The sequence below is a fragment of the Protopterus annectens genome, chromosome 4.part0 (genome assembly GCF_019279795.1).
Source record: "Protopterus annectens isolate FY-2018-M chromosome 4.part0, PAN1.0, whole genome shotgun sequence".
Taxonomy (NCBI): Eukaryota; Metazoa; Chordata; order Ceratodontiformes; family Protopteridae; genus Protopterus; species Protopterus annectens.
In genome coordinates, this window is record NC_056733.1 from 1,567,339,751 (window position 1) to 1,567,364,915 (window position 25,165).

Below are 25,165 nucleotides of genomic sequence, written 5' to 3' on the forward strand. Positions count from 1 at the left end.
AAAAAAAGTTTGAATGGCAGTTATTTTCCCCAAAGAAAATGTATCTGCCCAGCAAACGAACAGCACAACTGACTGTCAATCTTCGAAAACCTCAGAGGAGTGCACTGTTCAGTGGTAGTAAAGCTCTGAAGGGCTTGATACCCAAACTTGTCTTTAACTCAGTGAAAGGTGCCCTGAGGCTCTGACAGTTGGCTGGCAGTTATATTCTTGGCAGTATATAACCCATATACCTAAGGCTACTGCAGCAGTGACCAATATAATGAACATAACTGATTAGCCCTTTGCTTTGGAATTCCAAAGAAAATATAGGAGAATAAAAATTAAATACTGACAAATGTGGAAAAGACAAGATGTTACTGAAGATTAGCTTGTATCTCTAAAACAGTTGCATTTGTTTTTAGTTACTAAATGAGTATGCAGAGTCATCTTGAATATTTTATGAGTGTCAGTCTGTGTGTTATGTTCAGGCAAGGAGCACCATTAGGTAGGGGTCCTTAGGAATGCTTTTGGGGCCCCGTGCTGAACATTCAGACTTTTCACAGATGTCCTGGTCATAGGTCACAGTCTGCCAGAAAACATTTAATCAATCTCCTGTTTTATTAGGTGATTGCCTCTGAGGGAATTTTGGAAAAAATGTAAACACTTAGAAACTTCCATTAAGGTTAACCATAATGAATTTTCAGAAAGAGAAGTGGGTCACAGCCACCATGAGGAATCCTGAAGTTCCTCTTTGTCGTTGTATCACTGAAACCCTTGCAAGTTGGTCTCATCTATTCAGTTCTCAGGAGACACAAAGTTTTTCCTGTTAATTAGAATGAATATCATCCTATCAGTCATATGGCTTTGAAAACCCTTTGCTTAAAACTGGCTCCTGATAGCATAAATTGCTTGCCCTCCTCCCTTCTCTGCCTACTAAGAGTGCCCTTGCACTCACAATAAGGTTATATTGTTAATGTGCACCTTTCAGGAAACTCAACAATTGATTTAGGCAATGTATTGAATAATACAGCAGTTTCAGGGTCCAGAGTTTTGTCTGAGTAAGTAGTGCCTGGAATACCGAAGAGAACAAAGGAAAACACTCTTGTTTCATATGTGCAAAATATTACAGACATACAAAAATCTGCAAGAAAGAAGGAAGGAGAGAAAGAATGATACGGCAGATATACCTATCATTTGCTGAGATTTAGGCATAGTGCTAAGATGCTTGCCCTTATATAATCTTTTTCATTATTCTTCTGCCTGCTTTCTTCTTCAAATTACACTTATTTAAAACATACATTCCAGCAGTTTCCCTATCATTAACCACAGTTAGCATACCTCTCAACTGTCCAGATTTTTGCCTCATATTTTTGGTTTGTTCCTCATAAAACTTGAGATTTTCTGGAAAATCGCTAGGATTATCTGAGAACTGAAATCACTAAATAATGATATGCATTTGAGTTTCAGACTTCAAATCCTTTAGAAAATGCATGTTAACACAAACTCTGTTATTGTAGCAACTTTCTAAGTATATAAGAGCAAAATCGTCCTTATTTTTGGGCTACTCACTCTAAAGACCTTATCCTGGTATGTGACATTAATAGAACCTGCTGGAGGGACAAATTTGTCTTCCAGAGGTTACCTCACCTTTGGAACAGACTCCCACTTCATGTCAAACAGAGCAACTCATTGACCCTCTTCAAACGCAATCTGGACGATTGGATGGGTGACTGTAAATTCACTCCAAGGGTTCTACCTGTGTCCTTCTTGGACAGGGGCAATAGGTGCTGATGTGGAAATAAGGGTAGAACTTGGCTAGGCTTGTAATGGCCCTAAGGACATTAGCCTAGTAACTTCCTATAATTCTATGATCCTATAATTTTGTCAGGCTTTGTACAGATTTCTAGCACTAAGAGGTTGAGAGGTATGAGTCAGGTAGGGTAATCTGGACAAATCTCAACAGAATCGAGGACAATTCAAGGACACTTAAAAATATTAGTACTATTAACTTGAGACTGACAGAATAAGAGAATATGAATAAATATATGTTTTCTGAAGAAAAGCAGTTCTCTAATCATTGTCATTATTTAATATGTGCAATTTACCACCTTTTCTACAAAAGTCACCAGTGTTTAGAGGAATTAGGGGTTGACCTTTGAGTCAAAATCAGGAACAGTTAAGAGGTATGAACCTATAATATACGCTTCTTTTTCTGAATCTGCTGTAACTTCTTATGCTCAGTGGAGGAGAAATATGACCAAAGGACATGGATAAATGAGAACAGAAACATGATTGCTCTAAAAAGTGTGTGTGCATGCATGCACGCATGTGTGTATGCGTGTGTACACACACACGCTCACAGCATAATATGCTGGCAATGCAGATTGGACAGACATAACATATGCACAGTTTCTGCTAGTACCTACATATACAGGTAACTGGGCAAGTATAGAGAAGTAAATGTCCTGATTGCAAATCACCAGGCTTGAAAATACATCTCACCTGTACATATTTTCACAGAATGTCCAGAATTTTTCCTTATATTTTTGTTCCATTTTTCACAAAAGTGTGGTTTTCTGGCAAATTAGAGGCAAATCATTACAAATTGAAGTTAGAAAATAATGACAGACAATTGTGTTTTAGACTTCATACCCTACAGAAAATTCATGCTAATGCAACACATTTTGTTCTATCAACTTTCTAAGTTTGTAAGAGCAATATTTAAAAATTTGACGATATTGTAGTTGAGGGCCTCACCAGATGCGCAGTAGCAAGCCCCGCCCAAAACCCACCCCCTGATATGTCATTCATGAATATGCATTCCCACTGAATGTACAACCAAAGAAAAAGTGCACTGACATTGTAATATGACAGCAAATATAACAGTAAACTGTTTACCAACATCTGTAATTGACAAGTTGTCGATATTGAGGGCCTCACCAGTTAGTTTCGCGCAGAAGTGGGCGTGTCGCAAATTGAGTGACAACCTGGTCTGCATATTTCATTTGCTCGTGCATACATGATATGAAAATATTAAATGTATACAAACGGTTAATACAGTATCACCCAGGAAAGCTGTTCATAGTAAAAGGTCCTGCCAATGATACTGAGGAAGAGTCGGCTGTGACACCTGCACCAAAAAAAAAAGAGTCCGTTTGGACATGAATTGGGATAGTGAACCATCGCATTCCGACTCTGACAAAGAGAACTATAATGCTACACAATAAAAAGCCTGATGACATGTGTTTTGACGGTTTCATTTCTTTGCTGATTATAGTATATATTATTAGTGGAATAAAACTTGTCTGCGATATTGTAGTTGAGGGCCTCACCAGATGCGCAGTAGCAAGCCCCGCCCAAAACCCACCCCCCCCGATATGTCATTCATGAATATGCATTCCCACCGAATATACAACCAAAGAAAAAGTGCACTGACATTGTAATATGACAGTAAATATAACAGTAAACTGTTTACCAACATCTGTAATTGACAAGTTTTATTGCACTAATAATATATAATTTAATCAGCAAAGAAACGAAACCGTCAAAACATGTCATCAGGCTTTTTACTGTGTAGCATTATAGTTCTCTTTGTCAGAGTCGGAATGCGATGATTCACTGTCCCAATTCATGTCCAAACTGACTCTTTTTTTTTTGGTGCAGGTGTCACTCACAGCCGACTCTTCCTCAGTATCATTGGCAGGACCTTTTACTAAGCACAGCTTTCTTGGGTGATACTGTATTAACTGTTTGTGTACATTTAATATTTTCATATCATGTACACATGAGCAATTGAAATATGCAGACCGGGTTGTCACTCAATTTGCGACATGCCCACTTCTGCGGGGAAACTAACTGGTGAGGCCCTCAACTACAATATCTCCAAAAATGTTACCTATTTTTAGGCCTTTGTCCCACTTCTGTTTATGGCTTTGTCCAGATTTCTTGCTCTTAAGAGGTTGGGAGGTATGCTTGAAAGAGTTAATCGGAACTGATTGTTATTCGTTTGGCTTAAGTTTCTATACTGTTTTCAAATAACATAGACAAAAATCACATATAAAGAAATATCAAAAAGCCATAACAAGGCGTTAGTAATAATGTGACGTGCAGCAACACAAAGACAGAAGTTTCTCCCGCTACGTACAATACAACTGAAGTACTTCACTATTTTTTGGGTCTACTACATGCAAATTAGTGCTTCACACATATTTGTCAAAGTGTGTGTATGCATATTTGTTTTTCAAAAGCATCCGTTATTTTGTCTCGCCATAGTTCTGCAACATTTAAATGTGCGAGCTTACGATAGAAACATGAGCATTACTACACAAATAATACAAATAAAGTTGTGCCTTTATAACATTTAAAACACGTATTACTTTTCAGCTTTCTGACTTAATATATTAAAACGTGCTTCTGTTTTTAATTATCTTTACTCACATTATTTTAGGATGTTTGAGCATGCCATGTAGTGGTAGGCCATCCTCTCAGCCTCCATTTACCGGTTGTGTAGTTTTTAGCAAAACCCATACCTCCTCACCCTGCACACGTTTAAAATAGGTGCAAAGGATCTAGAAAGATAACGCACATCCAGAAATAAATCTAGGGCACTAGATTTGAATATGGAATTACAAGTAGCTCGTCTCGTTTCCAGTAGACTCCCGGAATACTACTCAGAAATATATGTTTAAAAACAGGGAGTGAAAAAAAAGTTGCAAAAATATAAACATGTTATCAAAACACAGTAAAATCGCCAGACTATTATGCCTCTCAAGTGCACCTCATTACGAGGAGAGTACCTCATTTAGGGTCTTAAAAAGTTCATGTTCCTTGAAGTTCTACATTGAAAGAGTCTGCAACACATTCAGTGTTAGGATTTTTTTTTTTTTTTTTTTGCTGATTTCCATGATAAATAGAAACAAAAAAAGATATTTTTGTAAGTACAACCAGCATTTTTGACCATCTTATGACTTTCCTAGTTGAAGTTTGTTAGTAAACTATTAGTACATGCTCCACATTTTGCCCATTTGTTCCCACGTTATGAGGGCTAGTGTTCCTCATTTTGGAGATGGAAGGTTGAGAGCTATGCAGGCTATAGCGATGGGTATCGTAGAAATTCTATCTTACAAAGTCATTTATTTTTGTTTCTGAAAAAAGGAATATTAACTTATTTCTTTAAATTACTGGTGCCGCTAGTATGTTGGTTTTGTAGCATAAGCAGGTTAAGAATTGTGTATATGTGGGGGTACAAAATCATGTGACAGGGTAAATCAAATCTGAAATTAGAATCTCCAAAACGGTGCAGCATGTGAACAGGTTGATCAAACCTGAAAATAGGTACCTACCACTAAAATATATACAGTTAGAAGTCTGACTTACGATTAGTGTTCCAGGGTCACCTTTAAGAAGAGATTTGTTCGTGGTGGGTTTACCCAGTTGACAAATGAATAGGGTTGCCACCTTTTCAAATGCCCAAAGTGGGACATTTTTGGTAGGAACGTCAGATTTTGCAGGGCAAAACATACCCACGGCCAGTACAAAGGACAGAAATTCACCTTTTGCCAGAATACAAACTTATTCTTGTATCATTTGAGTTGCTTATTCTGTTTATTATAATATTTTGGTGTTTCAGATACAAAATAACTGTTTTATGCAACTATTAAAGAAAATATAGGAAATATTTTTGTCCTAAGATATCAGGACATTTGCCATTTGTTCAGTTTTTTTGCAGGGCACAACTGCCCAAAGAGGGACTGTCCCTCGCAAAGTGGGACAGGTGGTAACCCTACAAATGAATTAAAAAAATCCTAAAGCAAATTCCTCATTGGCATCTAACTAGTCCTTTACCTTCCTTTATACATAACGACTGCATAAAACCGGTGTCAAGAATGTCGGGAGTTACGAATTATCGAAGTAGCTACACCATTGTGTGGAAAAAGAAGCAGTTTAATTTATTAAAAATGCTACGTACACTTCTGATCATAGCTCACCCCAGTTATCAACCCCGTTGCCTTACAACTTCTGAACCACTGCTGTACAGCAGTCCATTATATTTTAACCGAGCCGTCCAAAATACTTTGAATAACAGTTTACATTGTTTAATGCGGTCATTTCTACTGAAGTATTATGAAATTTGTCCTTGGTAGATTGAACGTTTCATATGGTAACAGGGTGTATTATGTGACAGGGTTTTCTTTTGATAACACCTTATTGAGAAATTCAGCTATTGTGGAGTTACAAGAGCAATGAGGAGCGTCACCCCCAAGTATAAAGTTTTACCCTTACTCCTCTTCCTGGGTCATACCCACTGTGACAGAGTAAGGGTTACTTCTTTACAGACCCCTTTTTAGGTTAGGAGACCTGTTTCCGCACACACATAATGAATTATGGCAGTGCGGAAATGTGGTTGAGATAATACGTAAGTACCCATTATAGACTCTCCTAAATCTTAAATCTTGAAAAACTGGCGCAACTTGTGTCAGTGACAACGTCACAAGAGCCCAAGTTCAAGGACAGACATTTAATATACAAAATCATATCCCAGCGCCAGCAGCAGTGAATATAGGTGGACATGTGTGTGTGATTCTAAGGAGGGTCCCATTAAGATTACAGCAAACAAGACTGGTGCGACAGTCTCTGATCCAATATCCAGACCCACTTATAAAGTATATGCTCAAAGTGTGGCATTCTTTCAGAAATGTGATATTCTGTGGGGTTAAGCCATACGCTCATCTAATACAAATATCTTTACTGCACACCAAAATAAAGATTCTCAGTAAAGATTCTTAGTTGTAAAACTGAAAATGTTGATACTGTTTTAGAATAATATCAAGGCATACTGTAATAGTTGCTGCAATATTTTCTAACGCACACACAAAATTATATAAATTATGTATGTATGAATATATATATATATATATATATATATATATATTACGTGTGTGTGTGTAATTCTCTCTCTCTATATATATATATATGTGTGTGTGTGTATATATATATATATATATATATATATATATATATATATATACACATACATACTCTCTACACACATTAAAAATTGCCAAAATCAGAACTAAGGTGGTAATATAAATAAAGTTTCTTCATTATTTTTCATCTGATTATGTGGGTAAGTCTCTAAACCTGATACCATCTCACAAACTGGGTCACTTTTTATTAACTGCAATTGGAAAATACGAACAGGGAAGCAAACTGAATATGGTGCTGAATGAGCTCACTTTCCCTCTGGAAAAAAAGTACCCTGAGCATCATAGGATTTTTTTCGCCTATTACCCAGTTCACAAAAGGGAACTGTCCTGAAGGCATCACATTTTACAGTGTAGCCACAGTGAGGTTAAAGAGAAAAAGTTTGTGAAACTGTTTCACGTACAACAGGTATAAAATGAAGGAGTTCTTGTACAGTTTCAGACACTGGAGCATCGAAGAAGGAGTGTACTATCTACTACTAAACAGCAGCATCCCAGGAGTGCATGGTAAGTCCTTCTAATTTATTTATCAGAGTGCAGAAGGTGTACAGAAAGCTGAGCGTCTCCGGGTTAAAAATAAAACAACTGTCTTCCACTGCCGGAGTGCTGTAGGTGGATTGAATGTGTCCAGTGAGAGGTGGCAAGCGCATAATAAATGCAGCGCACCAACTTTTGTAAATCATAGAAAAGCACAGATTTTCTTATTGAAAGATGTCAGTGTAGAGTACCACCTAATACTTAGGGGAAATAGTCCTTGATCGTTTCGATTTACAATTTATTGATCTGTATTTGTTTCCGGGGTAGAGCACTAATTTGTGTGGAATTTGTACAGACTTAGCCACAGTCACATAGTCAGTTAATGGAAGATGAGCGAATCGAACCTTGCACTAGTGAATCACAGGAAACCGTTCGTTAACGTCTCCTTAATCATCTAAGCGAATTGGCAGATAGTTCAAATCGGATATTTTAGATAATACATTAGCTTTCAGAAATATATGCAGAACTATATACTTCTATTTTAGATTATTTTGTTTCAATATGTTTATCAGTTTCTATGCATTTTGGTAGGATGATGTTTCTTTTTATTGTGACAGTAAACGACTTTAACTCTTCTGGAAATGCAGATATAATTTGCATTTTATAGTCCCTCTCCGGAAACAATGCCAGATGCATAATCTAACGCATGCATCTTTTTACCATATAATATTAAGAATATTGTTATAGAGTGTCAATATATAAAGCATATCGCAGAAAATATAATCCTTGTGTGCTGAAGAAGGAAAATTACAGCTAACGTATGTGTATCAGGATTTGAACATGCAGTGCACAGTATCTAGTAATTTAAGTTACTGCTTGCCATTTTACATTTATTTATTACATTTTTTAACTTGGTTAGTCCAGCTGGGCATCAGAAACCAATGACATTTTATTGCAGATAAGTATGCATAAAGCCAATAATATTTCATGGAGAAATACATGTATACTTTAACAGTACCTGAAGTGCAATGTGGAAGGCTTCTGCTGCAGGTTTTACATTAGACAAGGCTAGTGCAAATTAATACAGCTCTGAAAATATGTAATGGAAAATATTTGCAAACCTTCACTGTTACTACTAGTACGGCTCAGATAAAGCTGAGCTTATATGGTCCCTATAGTGTCATATGCCCTGTATATGTAACTGTATCCATTTATTTTTGCAGGTAAAAGTTAGGATACAGTGCTTGTTTGGGGAAGCCTTGGTGTTAGGCTCTAATATGAGACACTTTTAATCAGAGGTGATTTTTTTTTTCAGAGAAGTTTTAAAATGGAGCACTGTTTTGTGGATTATGTATGAAGGGAAAACTCTTCCATATGCTACAAATGGCTGTTCTAAATGACCTGCTTCACTTTCCATTGTGAAAGGTCATAAGAACCTTATAAAAAATGTCAGATGACACAAACATCCTGGCTGGAATCTTGAAGTGTCTGCATGGTTACATAAACTTAGAAGTTTGCAGGCTAGATCCAGTTGCAGGTCAGCATCACCATCAATCCCTTTTCCGCATTTTGTACATGTGGTCAGACTGTCACCCCAGTATTCTAAGTAGTTGGCAGTGATAATCCTATCCTTGCATTCCATCAAGTCTAACAACCTTACTGACAATATGAGCTTTTCCTATGATAATTGCTGTGGGACCCTGATGCATACTCCACCAGGAACAGCCATAAAAATGAAAACCAGGCCAATATCATACACTAGTCTTCACCCATCTTTAGGAAAATTATTCAGCTATTATAAAATATTTTATTCTTAGTCTTGATTTACTTATAAACCATTGAAGCTACCTTCTTTGGCTCACCATTTACTGAAAATGTAATTTCAAAAATACTGTCAAAAAATAATAAAAAAATACAAACTTTTTTTTGCAAGGGGCAAGTACACCTGAATCCCCCTGATAAAAATACACCCCTAAGACTTCCCCTTTTCTCCACTATGGTGTGACCATGGAGTTGGTATATATAACTTTGGGGCAAGTCCCCAAACCCCCCAAAGATATATATATATATATATATATATATATATATATATATATATATATATATATATATATATATATATATATATATATATATATACCAATTCCATGGTTGCACCGCGTCTATATTACAACATTGAAGCTTTAGTTAATCAAATAACTAAAGCTCGATCTTATAATATCGACAGCTAAAATTGTTGAACGGCTGATTCAACCAAGGGAAACTCTTCCCTTGCCAGAATAAAAAAAAAAAAACTTTACATCCGAAATCAAGTGGGGGGCTTCATCCACCACACACCCACAATGTGGGGGTCAATGCCCCCCCACACCCCCCTACCTAAATATACCAACTCCGAGATCGCTCCAAATTGGAGAAATGGGCATACTCCACAGAACAGCCAGGGGAAGTGTTTCCCTGGGTAAAATCGGCTGTTCGACAATTTACAGTTTCGATATTACAAGTTCAAGCTTTACTTATTCGATTAAGTAAAGCTTCGATCTTGTAATATAGAACTGGTTGCACCATAGTGGAGAAAAAGAGAATAAAGCCCAGAAAATGCAGAGCCAGCTCATACAGTAAAATAAACTACACTGAAACTCACAACAACGTAAGATCCTTGTTTTAAAAACACCTAACCGATGAGGTGGCAATGACTTATTGGATAACCATTAGTCTTGGTAGTAATTAGTTCAATGTGGTGGGAATAACTAGTGTTTGGCTAAGGTGGAACTCAAAGTATTTGGTTGCTTGTAGCCCTGAGATTCATTCATGGGAATAAATTGGCATTATAAAACTAGCTGTGTGGTTGCTTGTTGCCATGGGAATAGTTCATTGTTGTATATTAGCATTATAAAAGTAGCCTGGCTTTGTTGTAAGGACATTTCTTCTGACCTACTCTTCATGAAAGAAAAAGTCCTTTTGGAGCTGCATTTGCATTTTGTGTTTACAAGGTAAGATAAACAGTGCTAAACTAGAATCAAATTGCAGAAATCCAGACCTGCCACAGTTGTCCATGCTATTGACTAACACAGTGATTAGAAGGGGTAAAGAAGTTGAGTCATGTCTGCATTACATGTCTTGGTTGAGACCAGAAACTATGTAAAAACTACCTGTGGATTTTACAACTAGTGTTAATCTAAAATTCCATATTTCTGTAGACAATAGTAAAAGAATTTCCATGTCTAACGTACCCCATAATGTATATTTGTAATTACTTTACATGATTTGCAAGTCTAACCATATGCTGTTTTATATTGGAGCCAGACTTGGAATTTTTAACACAGTCAGTGATATCTTGCAACTGGACTTCTAGATCTGGTTCTAAATAGAAAGCGGCTACAGATGGCCTTCATAAGAGTGAGCCCATCATTTATATTTTACATTTTAATTGGGTATAATTATATATACATTAGTAAGGGCAGGGTTGACTATGTATTTTGTTCTTATCTGAATGCTTAAGAAACTTCGTATCTGTACATGATCTTAAAAACAAGCATTTCAATATTTCATTGTACTAGACTGACTAAGATAAACTAATCTACCTGACCACATTAATAGCAAGCACAAAAATGGAGGCAAATCCCACAAAATGAGGGAATAAAGATAATTCAGGTATATATATTCATTGATAAATAACTGGCCACAATATTTGAAATATAAGCAAAAAAATCATCAGATCATTTATAGTTAAAAAAGTAAAGGTTATCAGCTAGAGACAGCACAACATAGTGCTGGAAGACAAAGTGCTGGGGACAAAACATTACACTTACCTGAAATGACAGCTGTTGATGCTCATAATTAATATATTGGAACAAGATTTGTAAACCCAGGGACTCCAAACATAAGCAGGTTGTACTAGGTATAACCTGCTCATGCTCAGTGACTCTCTATGGGAAAAAACATGATCAAGGAAATTACTTCTGCAATACTAAACTGCAGCTAACCAGTTATATGGCTTATACTTTATGCCAGCAGAGCTGGTATAACAGTGGATTTTTTGCAGTTGTTTCACAGCAAACAGACTCATTATGTTGCTGTAGCTGCCCTAGGCAAATACAGTTACCATAATAGTTTATTTCCTTTTATGACATATCTAAAACTATTTATACATGTCAGACTATTTGCTAGCAGCTCCATAATGGTCACCCCCTTTTTCCCTAAATGCAATGCAATGCAACATCTAGAGGGTGACAGTTCTTTGAGGGTGGCTGTACTGAGCTGCTTTGTAGCCTAAACGATCAGGCCAATGTGTTTCAGCTGTTATTCATGAAGATTACAGATTAAGCCCTCTTTTTTAACCATTTTAGTTCACCAACAAATGTGCTAGAGATCATAGCTGGAACTTTGCACTGGTCTTATTTTTAGTAGTAAAAATGGAGTGACTACAGAAAATCAAAATGTAATTAATGTTAGAGAAATATGACACGTGCCATAAACGCTATGTCTAAATAATCCAATGCTCCAAAGAAGCAGCTTTTGATATACAGAAAGAATCAAAGACATAAGTCTAAAAGTAGACAGTTATAAAAAATGTGCTTATTACTATGATAAATGACTGGAAATGTTTATTATATGTTAGCATTTATAACTTAAGTTGTTTTATATTTCTAATAAAAAACATAAAGTAAAGTAATTTTTATGTTATAAACAAAATACTGAGAAATGTCTGTGTTTGTAGTTTCAAGATGAGATGATTTTATACACAAAAGAAAAAGCGATGCAAGGAGATATAGCTAGGATTTCAAGAATTTTCCAGCAACTTCTAGACTGTTGCCCTTCCATCCAGAAGTAGTAAATCTTTTCTTGTATTTCTGCAGTATAGATAATAAACATAAAATACAAAATGGAGCACATTGACTAGGTTTATAACATCAGAAAACTTTAAATGGGGTGTAGTAGTTGTTAGCAACACTGCTTCACAGGTCATTGTTCTTTAGTCTGATTTTCAGATAGGGTACTTTCTGTGTCAGCTCTGTACATCGTCCTTGTGCCATATGGGTTTTCCCTGGTAATCTAGTTTTCTTTCTTCCACATCACAAAGACATGCTGTAGGAGAACTGGTTATCCACCATACTTCAAGCAGTTTAAGTGTTTGTGTGTGTGTGTGTGTGTGTGTGTGTGTGTGTGTGTGTGTGTGTGTGTGTGTGTGTGTGTGTGTGTGTGTGTGTCTGTGTGTCTGTGTGTCTGTGCATATACACACGCTAGACTGATATTCAGCTCAGGATTAGTTGCACTCTGCCCACTGAGTGCCAGGTGCCTCTTTGACCCTGAACTGGATAAAGCAGGCAATCAGTAAATTATTGAAGAGAGCCTTTAACTGAATAGGAAGTAAAATATTAGATATAGCTAACAGTTACCCTCATTTAAATAAACTGAGAATAAATGCCTGTGTCACCCACTGGATTGCCAACTGTATCACACATAAGATGCAGAAAATAAAAATCTGGAAGTTACCTCCACAAGGAGACTAGTCATCAATGGAGTCCCCCAGGGTTCTCCTCTGGGACCTCTCCTGTTTGGTATCTACTTTTTCTCAAGTAAAAATAATGACAAAGGGCTCTGGCTGACTAAGTTTCCAGATGACTACAAGCTTGGAGTTGTCACTGAATCCCCAATGACTTAGCCATTCTGCAGGAAGGCCTAGAACCAAATCAATACCGGGTGCCAAAATTATGGACTGAAACTACATGCCAAAAAAGTCTTTACTGTATCCTTTTAGAAGTCATCTATCCTGGGAACTGGGAAATATTTGAAATGTTGGGACTCGCTGGAGCAAGTACAGAAACATGAAGACTGAATGGCCAAAAAACATACTTACACATATTAAATCTGAGATGGACATTTCTTGGGACATTCCATTTCCTCCAAGTTATAGTGATCTCAGAGATGGTATGTATAAGTTCAGAGGAGTGTGAGGGTGCCGGGGGACATGCCCCCTGCAAAAAATAAGTTTAAAGTAGAAGAGCAATCTTTGAGATTCGCTCTTTTCCTGGGATTTCAGTCTTTTTTTTGGTTTGCTGGCACTCAGCATTTCAAGTGCCAAGATTTCAATAAGGAGCCAAGGATCTACCACATTGACAATGCACACCTAAGAGTTAACTCAGTTGTTTGGAATGAGAACTTGTGTGGACGGTGATTTAACTTTTGACTAATATGTGTCCATTCTTATAAGAAAGTCCTTCTGTATCACACAGTTTATAAATAAAGGGGATTGTTCTATATCTAGGGATTTCATTATACCCTTTAAGTAGCTCTCTTAGGCTAATCATTGTGTATAATGCCCTCTTTGGCATGGATCTACTAGACGAATGCAACAATCAGAATGCCCACAGACATACCTTACTAAAAGGGTACAAGGCCTAAACAACAAGTCTTATAGAGATCGTCTCAAAGTCCTGCCACTATACTTGGTATCCTACAGACTACTAAGTAGTGACGTGTCTGGCATAAAAGGTATACAAGGCATACTCTAACCTAATACTGATGGATTTACTGCACATCAGAAAATCAACTGGCATCGAAATACTTAGTCCAGGGATCCAAACCCCTTCTGCAACATCAACAGAATGGTTTGGAGGGCAGATATAGCCCACAGAGGATATCTCTGTTCTGAAACTGATTCCTCATTAACATAAAACAAAGTTCATCTCTGTTCATATTCAAGCTCAGCTTGGATCTATGGATGGGCAACAGAAAATTTACCCCAGGACTTCCCCTGTACTACTTATGGATCGAGGTAGCTCCTAAATGATTTTTTCCATGAATGATTCCCCTCAAATTATCTATGGTATGGTTCTAGTAATTCTCATTAGGGACAATATGTAATTATTGACCATAGGAAGGGTAAGGCCAGTCTCTAACCAAATGGGATAGGTTAATTAAAACACAAAAATGAAAAATGGTTCAGCTTAAAATGGCACAAAACAGCCATTAGCATAGTACTTACCTATGAATCTATTTCTAGCACACTCATATCTATTTAATGTCATTTGTGTGTTTACATTTGTGATATTTGGCTTCTTTATGCTGGGTAAAATATGTGACGACCCACCACTGCCAACCAGTAATCAAGGATCCTCAATCCTCACCACTAGCAACAGTGGGGAATATTCACTGAGAGGATAACAGGTACACACACAATATTTCCACATGCAGCTCTTTGCATCAAGTGCAAATTCCTTTAGAGCACACAGAGACCACAGTCAGTCCGGGGCTGGTTTCTCACCGTTCCTCCAGATCCCTAACAAGACTCCCTACTGGCACAGCTATAGAGTTGAGATCTTAGCTGAGTGACCAAGACAGGACCTCCGGCACCCTCACTGTCCAACCAGTGCTTCGTGTCCTTGCCCAAGTAGCTGACACACACACACTCTTTGAGGTTTGATTTGCACACACACACACACACACACACACACACACACACACACACACACGCGCCCATACAGAGTCACCAAATAAATATGCAAGTACTCTCAAAACTTAAATATCTCTACACAGAGCAGTCAAAATGAAAGGTTTAAATATATTTAATAATAAATAATAAAAGAGCAAGACAATACTAAATATATATTCACAGTGACACCAGAGTTCAAAACCACAGGAACTATTTAAAATAACGTTGCAGTACAGGCTCACAAAAATAAAGACAAACATCTAAACTAAGTTTTACTACATTCCTGACTGAATATAACTAAGAGAATTATACTATTCCCTAGTAACTTACTATTAGAGCAAGGCAGATGATGTGGTGAGTGGTTCTTAATGATATCAGGTCCAAGACAGAATGCAGAATGCCCTGTCTCACTAAGAGACTTCTTAAAATAATATCTAAAATATTACTGCTGAGATAGCTTGCAGAATGACATCATTTTTGGTCATCTGACTTCTAGTTCTCATGAAAACCCCCATTGCTGAAGCTGGCAGTATTTAGCATCTACCTGTAAAAATACTCATACAAGGGCTTTTGTTCAGATCTTTGGCTGATGCTGGAAGTCATAAACCAACTGTATTCCTTCATGCTTCCAAAGTAGCAATTAGTTCTCCCCAGAGACAATACAGAAAGCTTCCTAGTGCAGACGTTGTGTCTGTAGCTGCATTGAAACTGGACAGATAGCCTATAAAGTAATTTAATTTCAAATATCTTTCTAAAGATTGCTGGACTGAGGTTAACTTTCTGGTTTCCTCTGTTAACACACACATTTAAACAGTTACAATAGTGTATGCACATTTCTGTTCTCTTCCAGTAGGGCACACTGTGGATACATTTTAAGCAAAGCATTTGACAAATACCTTTTTAACACAAACATCTGTACAGAGCAGTTTGATATACACAAGACATACAGTTCTAATACATTTGTAACATAAGCATCATATATAAATTAGTTTGATATTCACAAATGACATATAATTATTTACAAGATTCCAGCTAGCTGTGCTGGCAGTACCTCCTTTTGTCACACTAGTCCTCACACCATTAATCTGATACATTCATTCTTCTTTATATAGTGAGAGCCAGTTATAGGTGCAGCTTTGATATTGGCAAAAATCAGGGAATTTCTGTTTTCTAGCCAAAATAAACCCAGTGTGCCTGAAATGCACGACTCAGCTGAATGAAGGCCTGCTGCTGCTTCTCTGCTGTGCTTACATGCTTCCACACATTCATAATCAAGGCTACCATGTGAACATGGCTTGGCAAAAGAAAAGATATGTATGTAGTTTGTGCCATATATCTCTTTTCCAGTAGGTAATGACACTGCAGTAAAGTGGACTACCCCCTCACTCCAGAATAGACAAGCTGGCATTAACTATTCACTGCCAACTTCTCTAACCAAGTCCTCCAATATCCAGTCATCAGAGTAAAACTCAAGACTTTTTGCCTGTGTGCCACAAATCCAGCTGTTAGACATTGCTTTATTTAGGGTGGCTGCTTTACACTCTTGAGGCATACTGTCATATTAACCACTTGTTTAAATACTGAAAGCAACTTTTGTATCTAGCAATATTAATCACCCAAATGTAAGATTTCAGTAGTTTTAGAGGTATTTGCTGAGGTTTGTTGGCATCTGTTTATTGGTCTGACACTTAGTGTAGGGGATTAAACTTTTGAGCTTTTAATAAGCTGTTTTCTGCAATCAGGGGTACAGGGTTTGCTTCCTTCAGCCTCCATTTGCCTACTGTGTGACTCTGAGCAAATCAGTTGACCAGTGTTTTAAGATTACCCCTGAATATGACATCTTTGTCCAGTGAATTTACCCTGTTAACTAAATGTATGAAATTAAAAATTGTTTATTCGTTTACTGCATTTTGCAACCAGATAAGTGTCCTAGTCCAATGTCACTTTTCAGGCATGATACAAGCCATTTGGCAGTGACAAAATACAGAGGCAGGCATACAGAGTATAGTTTTAATACTAAACAACTGTATGATTTGTATAACTTAAGGGTCCATTCACTGAACTCAATCATGTTAAGAGTCAAATAATATTTAGGCAGGTGATTCTTACTTTCTTTTTAATGGAATCACTTACCACTGTTGTTATATATGTGCTAAGCAGCATGCCTAACAAAGAAAATGAGAGAAAAAAAGGAATTTTTTTTTGTTTGTATAGAAAATCCACAAGCATAAAGAGAATAATTGGCTTAGTGCTCTGATTGTTGGTGGATGCTTTACACTGGCTTACAAGTTATCACCCTTATCATTGGATGTATTTATACTGCTGTTTTAAGTAGTCGACTACCATGTTTTGTTGTGCTAGGTATTATGTAATGAACTGCCAATCAGTCAGTATTAATTTGTGAAATTCCCAGTGTATTACCTGCTCTGTTGTGGTACACCTACTTCCCTCTAATCAACAAATGTCTGTCTTGAAGGGCAAAATATGAGCATTCTGAGTAATTCAAGGGAAATACATGTACATTTTAATGGCTATGTCTTAACTCATATCATTGCTAGGAAAGATGGTGAAAAGGAAGCATAATTTAGTTTAGTGAATTCCTTTAGATTTGATGGTTACTGTATGTCAGAACATGGAAACTGGAATTTATGGACAATTCAACAAAGCGCAAACAAATAATTATAGTACACACATAATAGAGTCAGAAAGCAGCATTAGACAATGGGAAACGTAGTAATGAGTTGCATGGGTATGTCAATTTAGCCTTGAAAAAAGCATTGCGATAGCTGCCTATGCCTGGCATACTCAGTGGGCTGAGCTGTATGATGTCAGCCGAACACTTTAGGGAATAGCAGTGTAAAAAAGAGCTGTGTGACATGTTTTTCTTTATGGTTAGCTTTCACTATCATCCCAGATCTATCCTCAGATATTTCTCATCCAAATACCATCTCTAGGCTTGTTTTCATGTGGTAAAAGGCTACAGATTTTGCTGAAGATTGACTTAATTCATGTTATATTAATAGGCTGTTATATAATGTACATGCATATACCTTCTGTGTATATATATATATATATATATATATATATATATATATATATATATATATATATATATATATATACACACACACACACACATATACATGCATACACACACACACACACACACGCACACACACGCACACACACACACATACATATGCATGCACGCGCGAGTGTATACACACACACACACACACACACACACACACACACACACACACACACACACACACACGCACACTCACATTATATGTGTGAATGCCAGTTTTAATTGCACATACTGTAAGTAATAATATCAGTTGCATGTATAATTGTAAAAACATGCAAATGTTTTTCCTCTCCTTTGTTACTATACTATGTACAACTTCTGTGTGTTCTGTAGTCTATGTATAATTTTCTGTTTATGTCTTGCACCATGGTGCCCAGGTTATAGCTGAAAAGGGTTTGTCAAACAGTCCAATTACCAGGTTATCAAACTGAAATAAATCATTTTTGATAATGTTGTGCCTTCCTTGCAAGCAGATTGATTTATGATCTTGAATCATTTGCTTAGTTAAGAAAATGTGCAGCTGTCATGCTCATGTACAGTAAGTGATACCCCACTAAGCGGCTGTCCTCTGAATGTTTTCCAACCCAGAATGATTTTGTTTTTTTGTTACATTCCAACAAGGCTTTGCTACTAGAGACTAGTTTACCCAGTTCATCACTCCTACCATAACCCTTACGTTGATGTAGTTATATTGCAAAATTAATAACGTACATGTTTATCTGTTCAAAGTCAGGGCAATTCTGAGGGGTAGGAGTTTCCGTGTCATGACAATGATCTGACTATTGCATACAGTAGGAGTCACCATGCTGTGACAATGATTTGTCTAATTTATAGAGTATCCATAGTTAACTGTCTATTGACGTTGTGTGATATGTTGCATTTCATCCCAGGACTCATGGGCAAGAGGTAACCTTTCCGATTTCCTTTGCAATCCATTGCCCACTAAAAATATAATCCGTTGTGAAAAGTAGAGGACCCATACCCCCCCCCCCCCCCCATGTAAGAATGCATCACCAACCAGAAATGGAATGTAGGAAATGTAACTTACAGCTGTAAAGAATATTTGACCACCACCTTCAGTTTGTTTTAACTTTCTTACAGTCTTCAGGTACTTTCTAGCCCTGTCCTCCATGTACCCTTACTTAGGCCCATTTTCTGTACAAAAGGTAACAAGCAGTTATGCTAGGCACACACAGTAAGAAAAGTGCATTAGTATTTATCTTTGTTCATATGCTTAGATTCTTAGAGGGGCTCTAGGGCATTTCAGAGTTTTTGAGCCTGTGTATGGTGCCACCGTGTGGCAAAATCACTTCCTTGCATGCAGTTTACTTCTTGTAGTTCCATACTTCTATTAGTACTTAATGACAAGACGTGAAGTATGAATTGAAGAACATTAAGCAGAAATAAGTACTGCTGTCAATAAATAAGAACACACGATTTCTGAGCATAATCACACATCTGCTAAAACAGTGTTATCATGTACTTATGATCATGAGTATATAAATGCAGCCTTGCTCTCCTTAAATTAATAGGAACTGTTACTGATCTGCTGCTGGATCCACCATCAATTCACAAAAAACAATGTGACCACAGCTGACATGTCCTTGACTCAATGGAGAGGTATACAGTACAAAACCTTGTCGTCAATTTTACATATTAAATTCAATCTGATTATGGGTTATTAATCAGTACTCTTTACTTACCTAACTGTTTGATAAGGCAAATTTGCAAAGCAAAATTAAGTAGGAGAATTGTGAAATCTGTGCGATGAATTGTAGTAATGTTATAGCAGCAGAGTTCTGCTTCATAGCTCTAGGGTCTGTGGTTCAATCCTTACTGGCAGGCACTTTGTGTATGTTCTCTCCATGCCTGCATAGGTTTCCTGTTTATATTCCTGTTTCCACACACTATTCAAAACATACTACTTTATTGAATAAACTAAACTATTCGTATGCATAGCACTTATCTTTGCCCTTATGGGCTGCTTCTTGGCTGAAAATTATCTAAAAAGAGGCAGTTCAGTTACAATCAATCAATCAATAGCTGTGAATCCTTCCTGAGAATATAGGAATAGCTCCATAAAGGGTACTTCATAATGGAACTGGGGTCAGCTTGCTAAGACATTCACTCTAAGGCATTTAATTATCTCTTTCATCAAATGCTCAATATAAATTCTCTAATAATGTTAATATTCACAAGTTGATGAAGCTACATAAAGATAACAAAACAAACAAGAACTCTGGCAATCCCCTTTTGAGTCCCTTAAGTTGCATAACTAACAATATTTCATGAATATATATCATGTCTAGTTTGGAAAATACCAACAGAACACAAGAGACACAGAACTCTAAAGGTAAGGGAGGCACATATAACAGTTTAACAATTATATTAACTATTTATGCTGAAACTATATATATATATATATATATATATATATATATATATATATATATATATATATATATATATAAACCACATCATTCTGAGTTCTTTTTTTTAATGAATGTATTGAGGATGATTGCAAGTTAAGTAATATATTGCTGTGATTTAAAATGCATGTGACTTCTTTTTGATGACTGTTTTTAGAAAGATGCAGCAAAAGTATCAGCTAGGTTACATGGAATTAGAAATTTATTGTAACAAAGATGAAACAGATTATTAAACTATAGGATTTGTGTTATACCTAGGACTAAATTGCATATACATGTCCCGCTACCACAACATATATTTATATCAGTTTAGGTACATTATGTATTGTTTATTTTATCAAAAGATAAATTATTGATGTTAATGCATTCATTGATAAGTGCTAGGACAGCAGTAGACTTTGACAATCAAAACTGTAAGAAAGAAAAGCTGTGGCTAACCCATAAAGCATGATGCGGCAGAAATAGGTGAAACTCATTTATAAATAGACAGATTATGACTTTCTGGCTTCATTAATGCCAGGAGATGGGATATTTATGTATGCCAAAAATGAAGCCCATATAGGATTATTTCTGCTATTACGGTTGAAAATGCCGGCTAGACTCCAACAAGTAAAAAGAAATGATCAGTATGGTACTAAAAGGCTTTGTAGGGAGGGATGGGTAACTTTTGTAAACATTGCTTAATATGTTAAATTGTTATCTGTAGTGCTTATCTTATACAAAAGTTTACCAAGCTCTCTTATATAATCATATTTTCTCTGGTATAATTGTTTCTGTTTTGCATTTGTTTTGTCAGTCTATGATATGTTATGCAACAATGCTTCTAGACCATAAGACAACATACTGTACATGACTTAATTTTACAGCTTTATTTGTAGTGATATACCATATGCATTAATATGTGTTTTTCATATTTTTTTTTGATATTTCAAATACTTAAAAGGCTGTCAAAAGGATGAATTGTAAAAATCTCTGTTCTTAACCAGGGATCAGGAATTTCTGGGAAGAATTGTTTTCATTTGGTAATTTGATTATGGAAAAAGTATCTTTACCAAATAGACTACTTAGCTGAGTAAAACAGCTTGCCAAAGGATGCCATCTCTTTAAGCTGCTGGAGAACTTCAGCAGTAGTTAAGACAGATAAAAAAAAACACTGGGAGATGGAAGTATGTAAGATAAATTAAACTCTGTGTGATAGAAGGACTATGTTAACAAAGAAGATAGGCAATTCTGTAAGTTCCACATGCATGATAGGCTGAATCAGGCATGTGCCTTAGTCATATGACAGGTATTTGTTATTGCGGAGACATGACCATATAAGTTATAGGAGATACAGCGGAGGGTATGAGGCATGGGGAATAGCAACAGGGAGAATGAGATGTATTTTAAACATTCTGTTTTAAAGTTTAGAAAAAATGCATTCATTATGTAGCAACCTCATAAATTGTTGCCATGTTTGAAAGAAAGCATTAGTTTGACAGTTTACAAGCTGTCAAATGGTTCATTTTTGTTTCTTAAGTTACATACACTGGGCAACAACTCCTACAAGCTGGTGACTGGGGGAACCACCCCCTCTTGCTCTCACTTCATATAGCTCTAGATGCAATCTACCTAAATTTCAGTCACATTTTGGGTCACTACCACACCAGAAGCTTATTACAAAGATGAAAGGCAAAGAAAGGGTAAAACATCTCAGTAGCGAGCTACTACTGGAGGGTTAGAGAGTAACAAGCAGTGTTCCACAGAGATTAGTGCCACTTCCATCCCTGTTCATTGTGTTTGTCTCAAATATCAGATGGGACATGGTAAACTGGACCAATTTGTTTGCAGATCATATCAAGGTTAGTGTGGGTGGTAAAAAATGAAGAAGCAAGTGCTAGGAGGATATTAGGAGAAGGAATGCAAGCTTCACTTCTGATGTACCAGTGGATAGTGCCAAATTAATGAATGAATATCCCTGGGGAAAATGTATAAATGGAGGAGTCAGGATGAAAAGCCTTTAATAAGAAAAGGAAACAGCCATTAATACTACAAAAAGCTTAAACCACCAGGCGCAATGAAACAGTAGCAGCCAAGGGAAATCAAATGCTACGGACAATATCTAGGAAAGTGGAATCCAGAGACAAAAAGATAGTAATGCACATGTGTTGGGCCCACATAAGGCCACACTTGGAGTAGTGGGCACAGTTATGAAGGCCTTATACAGAAAGGGGTGCCTCTACTGCAGAAGGTACACATACAGATAACTAGGATAGTGAACAGGACTGAGGGCATAATGTACAAGTAGAAGCTGAGAGAGCTTCCCTTATTCCATATGAGAAGAGCAGAAGAGAAGCAGTAATGACATTATATAAGGAACTAAAGTGAAAGTGTGAAGGGATTAAATTTAAAAAAAAGCTGACGTAAGGAATATGACGCATAACTGGCAGATGAAGGGGACACGGTTTAAATGAGATATGAGAAAGTTTTTTTTTTCTTTTAAGATACTGCATTTGTTAAGTGGAACCAGCTAAAGGCATGAGTAATGGAAGCAAAGAGAGTTAAAACTTTTATATCAGCTTGGGACGCCTGGAAAGCTATTACTGAAGGAGAAAGGCAAATGACACACTCTAGGTGCAACATTTGGACAAACTAGATAGAATACAGATCACCTTCTGCAGACTGCTTATTGTTATATTACTATCAGACCTTGGCTGAATCCTAGCTGTTAAAATTACAATAGTAATTTTATCAGAATCATGGACCTGTTCTTGCACAAACTCTGGTTAGGAAGCAGGTGCCTTAAGGCAGCTAAGGGAACACAACCTGTTATTTTTGTATTTGAATATTATATCCCTACTAAGTATATATACACTTAACTTGCTTGTTTTCTACCTGCAATCACAGTACTGCTATTCTTTGTGTCCTATCTGGACTGTATGATTGTTATCAGAGAAAAGTATAGCATATATTTTCATTTTGTACTTGTATCTGATATTGAATCAATATTTGTATCTGTACATTGTATATGCATCATACGGTTATTTATAAATGTGGAGCTTTTCTCCCTGGGCCTCCTCTGAAAATGGGCATTTTGTCCAGTCGGACTTTCTCAGTAAACAAATATAAAATAAATAAAATAGTGATTATTGCCATTAAGGCATTTCTTGTTCAGCTGAGGACAGAAATTTTCATATGCTTCCCTGGATGACAGATGTCACTAAAAAGACTGTTTCTGTAGTATAATATTATCCTTTGGAGCTTTTCTGCTTGCTTCTCTGCTGAAAATGGGCATCTGCCTAGTTGGACTAACCAGGTCAACAAATGTTAAATAAATAAATAAAAGGTTTTCCTTTATTTCAAAATTAATGACGTGCGCACACAAATAATTCTTTGGGGGAGACCTTTGCTGTCTGGGAACAAGGAAACATTTGTCTTTCATTTTCATGATTTTGGCTTACATCCAGATATCAGTATGTATTACATGTTAAACCTCCTCTTGAGATGAGGTATGCTAGAATACCACCAGCTGCTTAAACAGTGTTAACACCTTACTCCTTCCAGTGAAGTAAATGATTGCAAGCCAGAATACCTCCAGCTACTCTATAGTGCTATAACAAGGGTAACATGTGACCTGTCGAGGCCTTGATACTGCTCCTGGGTGTGCATGTAAGCCAGCGTCAGAGAGTATCTCCCATTATTTCAGCCTGTTGGTATGGCAGCTTCAGTGCAGATATAAGGATTATGTGGAAAACATTCTGACTTTTTGTAATACACTTATGTCCTTCACTTTATGCATTTCATTCATTCCTCAATTAAGGTTTAAATCTTTCTGCAGCCACATATTGAAATAGATGGATATACACTTTGTAAAGGACTGCTTAGTCTCGTTATGAAATGAAACTAAAAACCTGCTAGAATCCAGGGGCCTCCTAGATAAATGCAGTAAGCTTCCAAGTTGATCCTACCCACTTTAAGTATTATAACTTTTATGCCAAACTGCACTTCTTGCATTGAAGTGCCTGACAGCTGTTTTATGTAATTTCCCATCAGGGAAATAAACATTTTATATTTCTTTCAAGGATGTTAAATGCACATATGAAACCTGTTTGCACTTTCTGCAATGTTGTGTATTTCAGTGAGTTAGTTTTGTTAAAAAAAATTCCCTTGACATCTACCTGTAAATAATTATTTCCTTTCTTGTTTTTCCTTCTAGATGTCTGGATGTTCAGTTTTGAGTTACCTGTTACTATTACTTATATTTAACTCTGAAGCAAGATGGCAGTATATTGAGAACAGTAAGTTGTATATTTGGTGAATAAGTGATTAAGTGATGCATTTTGAAGAACTAAAATTACTTAAGCTACTAGAACATGTTAAATAGATACAGTGATGGGGCAGCCTTGGGCTGACAGGGGATTGTTTTGTAAATTTCTTATCTCTGAAGCAGCCTTGATAACTAATTATGACTTTATACCCTAGACTATGAAAATAAACAAAAACTCATTACAAGCAATACAGTACTATAGTATTAATTTCCCCAGTTTGATATGACACTGAACAAGTCATTTTTCTTAATTATGATATTATATTATGCTAAAACATTTCCTAAAATTTACAGTGAAAGTGATTGAGTAAGTTAAAAAATGCCATGAAACCTTTCAGAGATGAGATGAAGGGTAAAGTATCATTTATATTCTGATGAATATACATTGAAGCTTACAATAATTAAATGGCATGTCAGTAAAATTCCATAACAGAGTTACCGTATTTGCATGGTTATTTCAGTGGTAGT

At 36.5% G+C, this 25,165-nt stretch overlaps 1 protein-coding gene across 1 annotated transcript in view; it reads left to right on the top strand.

Moving 5' to 3' along the window:
- Positions 1-671: 671 nt before the first annotated feature.
- Positions 672-25,165, top strand: part of IL12B (interleukin 12B) — a 69,567-nt gene continuing 45,073 nt past the window's right edge. The window contains exon 1 of the mRNA XM_044069915.1: positions 672-759. Coding sequence (XP_043925850.1) covers positions 672-759 — 88 coding nt within the window. The remainder of the gene's footprint in view (positions 760-25,165) is intronic.